Below are 14,177 nucleotides of genomic sequence, written 5' to 3'. Positions count from 1 at the left end.
GACTAGCAGGAGCAAGCGGCCCCTGGTGTGGTCCTCTCATCCTGTCAGTGTCTGCTCTTATTGTGTCCTACTGGAAATGGTCCCCCTTCCTCCTCCACCTCTCACCAGGAAAACTGATGGGCTTTTTTGAGGCAGACTACTTCCTCCGTGAGGCTGTCCCTGACTCCCTAGAGTTGCCCCCAGCCTGTGTGTTCACACAGCACATGTCCACTCTGCTGAGCCCTCGAGTGTGGAACCCAGTGCTGGCCACTCTGTGGCCTTCCCTCTGGGTTCCTGTAGGCCAGAGTCCTGTCTTCTGAGAATCTAACACCTACGGGGCACGTGGCAAGTGCTTGATATATACTCCACGAATAACCTGAAGACAGAGCTGGATGGATTCAAAGGGCAGCTGGGCTGGGGGCAAAACCAGGCCGAGGTAAACCGAATCCTCACCCTGTCCTGGCTCAGGAAAGGATGAAGCTGCTGCTGGCAGCTAAGTGAACAGACTTGGAGGGTGGTGCCAACCTGGCCTTGGGAGTGACTGACAAGTGAAGCAGGACCCCTGTGAGAGAAGGGCAGGGAAGGGCTCGGGGTCACAGTGACTTACGTTTCTCTGCTTTTTCCTTGAGTATCTCCCTGTAGTTAGTTTTCTTGAGTTCTTCGACGATGCCCTTATTGGCGTCATCCAAGGCCTGTGAAAGGCAGAGGAGCTGGTGAACCTTTTTATTTATTTATTTATTTATTTAATTTTCTTGAGACAGGGTCTAACTTTCTATCCCTGGCTGGCCTCAAATTCCTGATCCTCCTGCCTCCACTTTCCAAGTGCTGGGATTACAAGCACGTACCACCATACTCGGCTGATTGGTTTGGAAATAGGATCCCATCATGTAGCCCAAGCTGGTCCTGAAATCATGGCCATCCCCACAGCTCACAGTCTTCTGCCTCAGCTGGGGTTACAAGCATCCCCCAGATCCTGCTTTCTGTGGGGTCTTGAGAAGGTTCTATATTTGTCACAGTTGTCTCAGAGGCTGTCACTGGGCACAGTGCCTGCAGCTTTAGGATGGATGTACTGGATGCCTGCTGGGCATGGCAACTCTTCTGCAGCATGGTTCTAGGTCCCTGCCAGCTTTCGTGACTGGAGACGGTGATGCGGGAGGGTGAGGGGGTCTCAAGACCTACTCCCACAAACAGCCACTGAGGATCAGTTAATGAAAAACTGCCTAGCCTTCAGGGTCACTGCAACCCTGCTTCTGGGATAGCCTCCAGCCCTGACTCCCAGGAGACCAGGGCTCTCACTCTGAACCTCCCTGGTCCCTTATGATGTTGGTCATAAACCAGGGCTTATGCTCTTGCCTCGGTTTTCCTGCAGACATCAAGCTTCCTGTGGGCCAGGACCACAGCCGGCCACACATGGACTCGGTGGTCCCGCACAAACTGTGGTCATGTGTGGAAGGATCAAGTCTGAAGGCCCTGAGTGAAACACTTAGCAAGGCTGGAGCGAAGTCTCCAGCAGGATGGAGGCAGGGGAGAGATGTGTATCACAGGGGCCAGCTGTCCCTCAACAAGGTCTGGGGACTCTTGGGAGGGATTTTCACACTGCAATAGGGAAGTATTGGCCTCACTATCATCTTCCCAAACACACCAGAAACTTCCCTCCAAAAGCCTCTTCCCTGGTATCCCCCGTCTTTCTAGGGCAGCACCCTGCAGTGCCCTGCTATCCCTGACCAATCCTGCTGTCTTCTGAAGCTCAGCATGAGGCCCATCTCCAATTGGATAGGTCCTCAGGGTGTCACTGTCAAGGTGCCCTGTACCTTCCTCAAGCTCCTGCCACAAACATCTCCAGTGTGGCCCAGTCCAGACATGCACTGGCCTCCCAGCAGTGGGCCTGCTTCAGAGAAGAGGGGTCCCCACTGAGAGCCACCATAGCAGATGATTGTTGGGGGTAGGCCTATACCTCTGTGCCGGCAGGAATTCACTGTGGGAAGTGCCTGAGGAATCTGGTGGGCAGTAGGAGGTGGGTGGCTGGGATTCCTGAGGCGGGCAGACTTGCCTTGCCTGAGGTCCTGCACTCTCTGAGGGGAGACTGGGATGGGCTACATGAGCCTGAAGTGCCTCTTGACTTTACCTCATTCCACTTCTGGACTCTGCCTCCTGGCACTTCCAGTCCAAGCTAGCACTGTCCAAACAGGAATGTCTGCAACAATGGGGTACTCTAGCTCACTGCAACGTGATCCCACCAGCCACATGTGGCACTGTGCGTTCGAAACATGGCTGAACTCTACATCTCACTACTTTTAGTTCACTTTAACCTAAGCAGGCTGGCAGCTGCCTCCTAAGCAGGACTAGGAAATACAAACTGAAGGGTCAGAGAAGATCCTCATTTTTGTTTGTTTGTTTGTGTTTTTCTTTTTCTTTTTTTTCTTTTTTTTTTTTTTTTTTTTTTTGGTTTTTCGAGACAGGGTTTCCCTGTGGCTTTGGAGGCTGTCCTGGAACTAGCTCTTGTAGACCAGGCTGGTCTCAAACTCACAGAGATCCTCCTGCCTCTGCCTCCCGAGTGCTGGGATTAAAGGCATGCGCCACCACCGCCCGGCTGTTTGTGTTTTTCGAAACTGGATTTCTCTGTGTAGCCCTGGCTGTCCTACAACTAGCTCTGTAGACCAAGCTGGCCTGGAACTCCCAGAGATCCAGCTGCCCCTGTTGGGATTAAAGGTGTTAGCCAGCCGGGCAATGGTGGCAGCATATGCCTTTAATCCCAGTCCTCCACTCAAAGGCAGGCGGACCTCTGTGAGTTCAAAACCATCCTGGTCTACAGATTGCATACAGGACAGGCTCCAAAGCTACAGAGAAACTGTCTCAAAAAATTTTTTTAAAGGTATAAACCACTACCACCTGGCAAGAAGATTGTCTTAAAGAGGGTTTCCAAGCCAAAACTTAAGGGTTGGCTAAGAGCCTCCTGGAGGAGGCAAACCCAGGAGGATTTAGCAAATTCTAGACAGGGATGAAAGCATTTGATTATAGGCATAGGACAGTCTGCTCAGGAAAAGGCAGAAGCTATCTTTGTCTGCAGGTGGAACGGGAACTGGGCTTTGGAATGCTGGAGAACCCCCACGGGGGGGGGGGGTATCAAAGGCCTTCATGGCCCCACAGAGCCTTCTCCCAGACACCAGCGTTGATGCAAGAGAAAGGGAATCATGATGCTTCCAGCTGTCGCTGGAAGAGGTAGGAGTTTTCAAACTGCAAGTCCTAAAATTGGTTTAGAAAGTCTCATTCAAGGGCTGGCGAGATGGTGTGTGGGGGGGGTGGAGAGTTGAGGGCCCAACCACCCACTGCCCGCTCCATGTCCCCCCAGCTCAGCAGGTGACAAAGGCTCACACTGATGATGGCCTGCTGGGCCTCATTGTTGTGGACCAGCTTGGCTCTCTCCAGGGCCTTCTCAAAGTTGTTCACAGCTGACTCGAAGTCTCTCAGCTTCACTGGAGAGGAGCAGGAGAGAAGGCAGAGAATAAAATGAGACCCTGCTCTGCCTGAGCACTCCCAGGACCCATTACAAGTTTGTGTGAGCTGCCCTGGCCCCGTCTCTGGAGCATGTTCCTGGTCTGTGTGGCACTAAGGACTGGGACTCGGGCTAGCACTGGAGATCCCAGGCCCCGCAAAGGAGTCAGTGAGGGGAGAGGTTTTAGGATAGAAACGGTACACACAACATGTGTCTCCAGGGTGGGGAATATGACCTCTGTGGAAATGGTTCCCAGAGAGGCAATCGATACTTCTTAGATCGCTTTTTATTAAATGTTTTGAAAACACTACATAGAGCTGGGGACATGGCTCAGTTGGTAGAGTACCTACTTACCAATGCATGAAGCCCTGGATCTGACTCTTAGCACTTCATAAACGGACTCCCAGCACTTGGGAGGTTGAAGCAGGGCAAGTGTAAGGTCCTTATTGACTATGTTAAATTCAAGACCAGCCTGGGACACAAAAGACCCTGTTCTCATGTTTTTTGTTTGTTTGTTTGTTTTTTAATACAAGCAAAACAAAATGGGGAGATGCAGAGATGGCTCAGTGGGTAAAAGCACTTGCTGTGCAAGCATGAGAACCTGAGTTCAAATCCTCAGCACTCATGGAAAAGATATTACATATGCCTGTAGCCCCAACACTGGGAGGCAGATACAGGTAGATCCCAGGAGTTCATTTGCTAGTTAACCTAAATGAAATGGAGAGATTCCAGTTCACTGAGAGGCCCTGAGAGGAAGACATCATATATCTTCCTTTGGCCCTGCATGTTTGTGCATAGGTGCATGTACACAGGCACACATGCACACAACAACAACAACAACAATAATAATAATAATAATAATCCCACTGGAAAGAAAGGTGACATGGAGAGGTGGGTGTGTGCCTCAGACAGCTGCTGGAACCTCCATTTCCCTCCTCTGATAGAATGGAGAACAAGTGGTCTGCAGAGCTCTCCCAGCCAGTTAGTGCTGGAGCTGGGACTGGACTGATTCACCGAGTGACAGAGTGAGAGAGCTGTGTCCTTAAAAAGAGCTCCATTTTGGGGCCTGGGGAGATGGCTCAGCAGAGATGTACACTACCAGAGGAAAAAAGTAATCACCATTCATGTCCAGCCGTAAACCCCAAAAGCAACAATAAAGACCGACCTAGAAAGACACACCCACTGTTGCAATAGTGGCAGGAAAGTTATGGGAGTATCCAAGCACTTTTTTTTTGAGGGGGAGGGTATTTAAGGCCCAATCTACAAGATAGAATCAAACACCTGGCACTGTTAATGGAGCCAAGAACCTGTGGCCAGAAAAACCATAAAGCCCTAGGAGAGAACCTAAATGAGCAGAGCTTTCCTCGGACTCCTAATGATCAGCATCTCTCTCAACTCTCATCAGAGAAGCTTCCTCTTGCAGCAAAGGGCAGTTGACAAAGAAACCCACAACTGGTCAACATGAAGAGGGTAACTTGTACTCAGAATAACAGACTACAAATAACATGTGCTCAGCCTAAATGGGATGGCTATATCATCCCAAGTCTCAAGAATATTCACAGAATAGGGAGAAGGCAGACTGTAAGAGCCAAATGGATGGCGTCAAGATAATAGTGTTTTGTCAGGCATCGGTGGTGCACACCATTAGTCCCAGCACTCGGGAGGAAGAGGCAGGCGGATTTCTGTGAGCTTGGGGCCAGCCTAGTCTGCAAGGTGAGTTCCAGGACAGCCAGAGCTACACAGAGAAACCCTGTATTGAAAAAGGAAAACTATTTAATTAATTAAAACAAGTCAATAGAGAAGCAAACGAACAAAAAATGGAGTGGCTTGTCCTCATTCTCAAAATTAAGGTAAGAATGGAAACACAGAGGAGGCTCAGCCCCTGGGACTCTCAAGCAGTAGCCAGGCTTGACACTGGGAGAAACAGGTAGGATGGGAGTGTCTGAGCCCATACCTTGGGCCTGTGCCACCAGAACACTGGCATTCAGCTGCCACTCCAGGTCCCCTTCCTCCTCGGCATACTGCTGAGACTTTTCACCATAACTCTGGGCCTGCCAGGCCTGGTCCAGCTCCAGGTAACAGCGTCCGATCTCATGGTACAGCCAGGTCTTCTCTAGGGTGGTTTTGGCTAGAGGAATCTTCTCTTCCCACCTGGGGAAAGAAGAAACAGGGTCAGTTCCCTCCCAACTCTGCGCTCAGCCACAGGAGACCCTGTGGGCTTCATGAGGGTGCAGATAAAAATCATTCTTTCTGGTCCAGAGTGGGATTAGTGAGTACCAACCTATTTCCAAAGTGCCAAGCTATTCTGGTTACATCTGTAGGATCAAATTTGGTATAACCATTGAAAAATAATGTTTGGAAAGAGTACCCAAGGACTGGGGGTGTAGCTTAGTAGTAGAGCAATTACCTGGTACATGTGAGACCCTAGACTAATTCCAGAGCCACAAAAACCAAGCCGTAAAACACCCAGGACTGGAGAGATGGCTCAGAGGTAAAGAACACTGGCTGCTCTTCCAAAGGTCCTGAGTTCAATTACCAGCACCCACATGGTGGCTCACAACCATCTGTAACGGGATCTGATGCCCCCTTCTGGTGTGCAGGAAGACAGAGCATTCATGTACATAAAATCCATAAGTAAATTAATCTAAAATCCTTAAGACAAAATCAAAGCAATTGAAAGAACACAGAAGTAATGCTTCAGAATTACTAGGTTAGGCTCCATGGTACAGACCTGTAATTCCAAGTACGGGGGAAGGAGAAGGCAAGAGACTGTGAGTGCAAGGGCAGACCAAACGACAGAGAGGAGCCACATTTCAAAATAAGAAGTAAAAAGGAGGCTGGGGATATGAGTGAGTGGCAGAGCACTTGCCTAGCACGCGTAAGGACCTAAGTTCAAGCTCAGTACTGGAGGGGGAAAAAAAAAACCTGACTAAAATTTTGTGAGAGACAAAGTAACACAGAGAGAAGTTTGGAATGAAATGCTTGTCTAGCATGCCTGAAGCCTGGCGTACAGCCTCACCGCCACCGGAAGTGGTGGCACACATCTGATAGTAGATGTAACAGGATCCAAGGTTCAGGGTCACCCTACATTACAAAGAGAATCTGAGGCCAGCCTGGGCTACCTGAGACTGCTATCACAATAAATAAATAAAATGAAATAAACTAGATCTTTATCTTGGGGTGTAGTTCTAATTTTTTTCCTCAACCTTTATTTTCTAAATTAGGATTTTAACAATAAGCATGTGCCGGGCATTGTTGGCACACGCCTTTAATACCAGCACTTGGGAGGCAGAGGCAGGTGGATCTCTGTGAGTTCGAGGCCAGCCTGGTCTCCAGAGTGAGTGCCAGGATAGGCTCCAAAGCTACACAGAGAAACCCTATCTCGAAAAACCAAAAAACAAACAAACAAACAAACAAACAAACAAACAAACAAACAATAAGCATGTATGTATTCTGAAACACATTATTACAAGGAAACCCTGAGGGTGGGCAGGCTCTCATACTCCTTTCTCAGCACACAGACACCAAGGGTATCAGGAGACCAAATCATGTGATGGAGAAGGATGCTTGGTGACCAAGTGTCAGAGGCCTGAAGGACAGTGTCTCTCCAGGAAGGATGGCTGCACCCAACGAGCCGGCTTTCTGGGTCTGGGCTATTTCTGAGGCTTCCTAGGGCTGTGCACACCCACCCCACTGAGCAGATAACCAACCCCAGAGTTAGACCTCAAATTGGCCATCTGGAGAGTTGAGATACTGTCCCCAGAGATCCCACACAGTCACACAGAGTCACGGAGGAGCCTCTAAGAAAGTCTCAAAGATTGCTTGGTCTACCAGCTCCAGAAATAAAAGACTCACCTAGAAATGAGTTCCTAGCTGGTGACTCGGCCCCAGGGAGAAGGGGCTTGCCACTCAGGCCTGGTGACCCGAGTCTGAATAAGGAAGGAGAGATTTGATTCCACAAAGCTATCCTCTGGCTTGATATGGAGCTAAGAAGACAAAAGCTGGTTCTTTCCTTCCACCATGTGGGTGCCAAGGGATCAAACTTGAGTTGCTAAGCTTGGTAGCAGGCACCTTTTACCCTCTGAGCTTTCTCATCAGCCCAAGGCCAAGTAATTCTCATGCCTGAGAAGGACTCAGGGCACTTTTGATAGCTTGGAAATGCTGAAAAAAATGCTGGTTCTTTTCCACTGACTCGTTTAAATGTGCTTGGTAAGGGGCTGGAGAGAGTTCTCAGGGGTTAAGAACACTGTCTGCTGGGCTGGAGAGGTGGCTCAGAGGTTAAGGTTCTTCCAGAGGTCCCGAGTTCAATTCCCAGCAACCACATGGTGGCTCACAACCATCCGTTATGAGATTTGGTGCCCTCTTCTGGTGTGCAGATATACATGGAAGCAGAATGTTGTACACATAATAAATAAATAAAATCTTAAAAAAAAAAAGAACACTGTCTGCTCTCCCAGAGGACCCAGGTTCAATTCCTAGGACCCACATGTTAGTTCATATTTGTCCCCAGGCCCAGGGGATCTTATGACCTCTTCTGGCCTTCCTGGGCACCAAACACATTGGCAAAGACAAGCATGCAACCAATACACCTATATACCTAAGATAATTAAAAAAACAAATAATAAATGTTTTAAAATGGCTGGTCAGTTTAGGGGGGGTGGCTCAGTGGCGGGGGGGGGGGGGGGGGGCAAGGTAGCATTGCTGGTTGATTACTGGTGTGCCGTATGCCATGGGTTTGATCTCCAGCACCAAACAGACCAAAGACCAGGACAGTCAACTGTCACCCAGTGGAGCTAGGAGTCTAGGCTGGCTGGTCATCATCTCTCTTCTTCTTCTTCTTCTTCATCCCCCTCCTCCTCCTCCTCCTCCTCCTCTTCCTCCTCCTCCTCCTTCCTTCTTCTTTTTGAGATAGGATTTCTTTTTCCAAGACAGGGTTTCTCTGTGTAGCCCTGGCTATTCTGGAATTTGATCTGTAGACCAGGCTGACCTTGAGCTCAAAGAGATCTGCCTGCCTTTGTCTCCTGAGTTCTGGGACTGAAGGTGTTCGCCACTTTGCCTGGCCTTGAGATAGGATTTTGCTATGTGTGTAGCTCTATCTGGCCCAGAACTCCTGGTAATGCTCCTACCTCAGCCTGGTAAGGCTCCTATGTAACTAGGTGGCATGAACCATCACACTGGGTTTACTGACACCTCTTTGTCTGGCTTTCTGTCCCCAGACAGAAATCCCAGTATGAGGGAGGAAAGTCCAAGTCCTGGGTAGGGAAGGCGCAGTCAGTCCATGCTACTCACGTGTCAATGGCTTGCTGGAATTTCCCAACTCTGGCAAAAACTCTGCCAATGTTGTCAAGGGCCCTTGATTTTGCGTCTGAAAGGTCGCTATGAAGAAGCAGCAAAAACAGCCATTAAGTAGAAAACAGATATTACAATGGAAAAGGCAAACATGGGGGCCCGGCTACAGGGATTCAGGGTTCCAGGCAGAAGATGTCTAGGCTGGCAAAGCTGTGGCACACAGGCCCATCTGTGCTCTTAGCCTGAGATGGGTATCATAAGGATCTTTCCAGAGTTGAAAGCTTACAAAGATGTCCCTTGGATCCAACAATTTTCCCTTCTAAAGTTTACCTTAAGATAATGTAACAGGCCAGGCAGTGGTGGTGCACGCCTTTAATCCCAGCACTTGGGAGGCAGAGGCAGACAGATCTCTGTGAGCTCGAGGCCAGCCTGGTCTACAAAGTGAGTTCCAGGACAGCCAGGACTGTTACATAGAGAAACCCTGTCTTGAAAACCCTGCCCCTGGGGGGGAAAAAGATAATGTAAAAACATCAATTAAAATGTTTCCTATTTTAGAAACAATCTATAGGTGCAACCTAACAATGACTAATTAGTAGGTATGAAGAAAAGTCTATGAGGTGAAAAAGTCAGGGGGCTGGGGATGTGGTTCAGTCATGCAGTGCTTTCTCAGCAACAGGGGAAAAAAATGTCTATGTGGATCATGCCATGGAATGAACATACATGCATGCTTACACACACACACACACACACACAGAGAGAGAGAGAGAGAGAGAGAGAGAGAGAGAGAGAGAGAGAGAGAGAGAGAACACTTAGGCAAGAGAAGTAGGCCCCAGGTTTAGGAAAAGACACGGTCTCAAAGGAATAGGTGAAGAATGCTGGCAGTGAGCGCCCAGCACTCCCTGTGGCCTCCACTGGCCTCCATGTGCAACCCCACACATGTATACATACAATCACATAAACACACATACATACACAATAATTTTAAAAAACTTCTCACCATCAAAAGGAACAATTAAAACTTAGCTTGAAGATCTTAATTAGCTTTATTTTTGGTTCTAGAATCTGGCAAGGCTTCATTCCACAAAACACAATAATTATTGCAGTGAGCTGAGAAGAGTGAGCATGTGGCTACAAAGGGTCAAGAAGACACAGACAGTGAGGCGAGGTGCAGTCCAGCCCTGCAGCCCCAGGAAGGGGCACTATCCCAGCCTCTTTCCTCTCCCCAAACCCACCACTCTTCCCTCACTCTCCCAGACAGGAGGACAGGAGGGAGACTGGTGGGCCATGAATAAGATACAAATTTCCAAAAATAAATAAAGGAGGGAGGGAGGGATGGACAGAAAGAGAGAGAGGAGGGAGAGAGGGGAGAAAGAAGAGAAAGAAAGAAAAAAAGAAAGGAAGGAAGGAAGAAAGCACAGACATGCAACCAAGCAAAGAGGATGGGGGAAGACGAAGGGTAGCAGAGGGGGATGGAAGAGGATGAAGGAAGATGGAGGGGGACGGAAGAGAATGGCCATTTCCAAATTTCTTTCCATGTAAGACTGAGACACCGAGAGGGAATAATAAAAAAATAATAATAATAAGATTAGTTAACATCAGGTTACTTCCTGTTAGGTTGTTGTTTTTTTTTTAATGTAAGGTTTAAAACAGAGAAAAACCTTATTATCTTGCCAATTAAAACTGGGTCGTTTAAGGCAGAGAGAAACTTCATTATCTTGCCAATTAAAACTGGGTCGTTTATGAAACATGGGGGTTATCTCCGTAACACTCTTTTCTCAGGTCAGCTGTGCAGCGCAGCTTCCGTTTACCAAGGTGAACTCCACTCACTCTCTGTCCCACTAGCACCTGACTCTTTCCTGTCACAGGCAGGCCTCTCCTCATCTTCTCTTCAGCATCTTTCTGTGGAGCTAGAGCCAGGCATGGTAGCACATGCAAGCAGTTCCAACCTACCCTGAAGGCTGTGACAGAAGGATCACTTGAGCCAGAAGTTTGAGGCCAGCCTGGGATATTCAGCAAGACTGTCATTGTAAAACAAAAACTGCCCCTCGAACATGTAATCCTAGCACTCAAGAGGCTGAGGCAGCAGGATCAGGAGTTCAAAGCTAGCTGTTACTGCTAGACTGTGAGTTTGAGGTTAGCCTGGGCTACATGTTTCAAAAACAAAACCAAGCAAAGCAAAACAAAACAAAAGAAGAAATATGACCCTGTGGTGTGTCTGTTTGCACTGGAGACTGAACCCCTCTCTAACCTACGACTTCAGAGTGGCCCTCCTAGCTAAACCTGAGTACCACCAAACAGTTAAAAGAGGGGGTACTCTGCTGTGGTGTGATAGGTAATACACTGTGCTTTCTTAATTTATTTTTAATATTAATGAGAGCTGCCAAAAGTGGTGGTATATACTTTTATGTCTTTAATTCCAGAACTCCAGAGGCAGGTGGCTATCTGAGTCTGAAGCTAGATTGGGCTATACGATGAGTTCTAGGTGAGGCAGGGCTACATAGTGAGACCCTGTTTCAAAAAAGAGGGCTGAAAACATAGCTCAGTGTTAGAGTACTTGGCTAGCATGCATGAGGCCTGGGTTCCAGTGCTACCATCAAAAATTTAAAAAGTAATAAAAACAAATAGCAAGGTCTGGGGACATACACAAGGCCTGGCATTTGACCCCCAGTCACCACCCACATAAACCTGGCATGATGGTGTACCTCTCTAACCCCAACAATCAGGAGGTTACAGAGTCCAATGTCATCCTCAGCTATATAGTGAGTTCAAGCTAACTTGGGCTACTTGAAATCCTAGCTCAATGAAAACGACCACAAACTACCAGCAGCAAGAAGACACATAAATCACATCTCCATTCACCCAAGAAATAAATGAGGGTTGCAGTACTGAGAAGCCTCTTGGACAAGTCACTGCCTAGCCTGTGAGCAGCTGATTAGAATGAGGGCAGGCACACAGAACTCACCTAGACTAGGATTTCCAGGGAAGGCCCTGTTTGCAGATGCTGAAAAGGCAAAAACTAGCCAGGCCAGGTAGTCTGTGCTTGTAATTGTAATCCCAGCTCCTGGGAGAGACAGGTAGGAGGATCAGGAGATGGAGGCCAGCCTGGGCTACATAGTGAAATCCTGCCTCAAAACACACAACAATAAAAAAGGAAGGGACACTGTCAAGAATACTGCTGTGTACCCAGTCACTTAGCATATGACAAGGTCTGATGACAACAGAATGTCCCTCTTCCCAAAGCCCAGTGTCTAAGAGGGCTGATAGGACACCAGGGGACAGGGAGGAACAGGGGTGGTATTCTGTACCCCTTTCCCCATCCCTACCCCGACTCAATGCCAAAGGCTTTCCTAGAGTGAGAGCCTCATTTAAAAGCTGAATAATGAGTGGTCGTGGCTTGACATAGCATGCTCCGAGGAAAGGGACACTCTGCTGAAGGAGGCAAAAGCCGAGCAACAACTGGGACCCTTCTGACTTCAGGACAGAAGTCCGGGCTGAGGGAGGGAGGGAGGGTTAAGGGAGGCAGAGCAGCCTGTGACCACGGGGGTGTTCTTTCATGGGAAGGCCAACTCAGGAAGCCCGTGGTGGGTGGCCAGGACATGAAGAGGGCAGAGGGAGGTATCCAGGAGTCTCCTGGGCTTCCTCAAGGGAGTGGCTACCTAAGGCTTAGGGACTCCTGGAGCAAGATGTGTGGGAGAGACTCAAGGGACTGACTGGAACTAGCTAAATGTGGGATCGCTACAGGACATCCAAAGAGGAATGCCTTGGAGTCTGTTAAACATATAGGTCTGGGGCTTGTGGGGGAAGAAGTAAAGACCTATGGGGGATGGTAGCATTCATGGTGTTATGTACACAGTTTTTTCTTTTGGAGACAGTTTGACTATGTAGTCCTGAGAGGCCTAGAACTCACAGAGATCTGCCAGCCTCTGCTTCAAAAGTGCTGGCATTAAAATACTCAGAACACACACTCCTTATTTACCCATCTTGGAACCTGTTAGGTGGTGGTATTATTGTTTTGTTTTGGTTTTTCAAGACAGGTTTCTCTGTGTAGCTTTGGAACCTGTCCTGGAACTCGCTTTGTAGACCAGGCTGGCTGGCTTGGAACTCACAGAGATCCACCTGCTTCTGCCTCCCAAGTGCTGGGATTAAAGGTGTGTGCTGTCAGGTGGTAATTATTAGACATTCAACCCCGGTGGAGAAACTGTGGGGCTGAACAACTCAAACCCACACAGCTCTAAGTGACCGAGTTAGTAACCAAGGATGCAGCTATCTCCAGCTCTGGGTCCACACCACCCCTTGCTCCAATCTAGAATGGCTGATGTGTGATCTTCCTCCTTGGTCCTTAGAGACATACAAGAAATCACCCAGGAGTGGACGGCACTGAGGGTGTGGATAAGTGAGGAGAGGGCAGGAGCCAGTGTGCACAAGGCTGTGAGTGGCACGATGGGCAATGGGCGCTATGGCCCAGAAAGCGATGTCTTGTTGTCTTGGGGAGCCTTGAGTCTTGGGAAGAGCCATCTCTGGGAGTTATGATGCATGCTAGCTACTTCCCTGTTGGTCAGTAGGGAAGGACAGTCCTCAGACAAAGGGCTTTGGAAATCTGTGGGAATGGTGAGCGAGAGACACCAGAACAGAGAGAACAGAAGCTGTGACTAAGGGCTGAGGCACTGAGTGAAAATGGGATGGTCCAATTTTAACATGAGGTGTTTCCCCAAAAGGCTTATGTGTTAAAGCTGGGTCCCCACTTGATGGCACTAGAGGGAAGAGATTAGATCAGGAACACACCGTCAGTCCAATAATGGATTCTGAGAGGCGGAACCTGACTAGAGGAAGCAGGCCACTGGGGACATTCTTTTGAGTCTCTTTTTCCCTGGCCCTTTCTCTCTCTGCTCACCGGCTGCATGCCATGAAGGGAAAGGCTTTCCACGTCCCTCCATACTGATGTTTGGGTCTTGCCACTGGCCCAAGAGCAACGGAGCCAGTCTTCGATGGATGGAAATCTCCAACACCACATGTGAAATAAGACCTTAAGCTATCTCAGGCATTCTGTCACAGTGGAGGAAAACTGAAGGGCACACAGGGTGGCAGAAGACTGAGAGGAGTTCAGAACTGTGGGGGGGGGATGGACACTGTAGCCATGAATGACCCCAAATGGGGCAGAATCAGGATGTTCAGGGCCAGGGAGATGGCTCAGTGGGTGAAGGAAGGAACTTGCTTGCCTGATGGTCCCAGCTCGATCCTGGGACCCATATGGTAGGAGAAGAGAACTGACTTCCCATGACTGGTCCTATGATCACACATATGCTCTGGCAAGCACGTGCACATGAGTGCACACACACAATGAATAAATACATAAATAAATATGTAATAAGTTAAAACAAAAACAAAAAAGCAGGATGCCCGGAAAGTGATGCCCCTG

At 48.7% G+C, this 14,177-nt stretch overlaps 1 protein-coding gene across 2 annotated transcripts in view; it reads right to left on the bottom strand.

Annotated features, from left to right (window-relative positions):
• Window positions 1-14,177, bottom strand: part of Ttc25 (tetratricopeptide repeat domain 25) — a 29,533-nt gene that overhangs the window by 5,288 nt on the left and 10,068 nt on the right. For both annotated transcript variants that reach the window (XR_004770685.1, XM_027428145.2), the window contains exons 8-11: window positions 8,762-8,848; window positions 5,427-5,623; window positions 3,352-3,452; window positions 587-671 (exon numbers count right to left, since the gene is read on the bottom strand). Coding sequence is in view for 1 of the 2 variants with exons in the window: in XM_027428145.2 (XP_027283946.1) it covers window positions 587-671; window positions 3,352-3,452; window positions 5,427-5,623; window positions 8,762-8,848 (470 nt within the window). In the remaining variant the exon portion in view is untranslated. The remainder of the gene's footprint in view (window positions 1-586; window positions 672-3,351; window positions 3,453-5,426; window positions 5,624-8,761; window positions 8,849-14,177) is intronic.

The sequence above is a fragment of the Cricetulus griseus genome, chromosome 7 (assembly GCF_003668045.3).
Source record: "Cricetulus griseus strain 17A/GY chromosome 7, alternate assembly CriGri-PICRH-1.0, whole genome shotgun sequence".
NCBI classification, from domain to species: Eukaryota; Metazoa; Chordata; class Mammalia; order Rodentia; family Cricetidae; genus Cricetulus; species Cricetulus griseus.
This window is presented reverse-complemented; position numbering and strand designations above follow the sequence as displayed.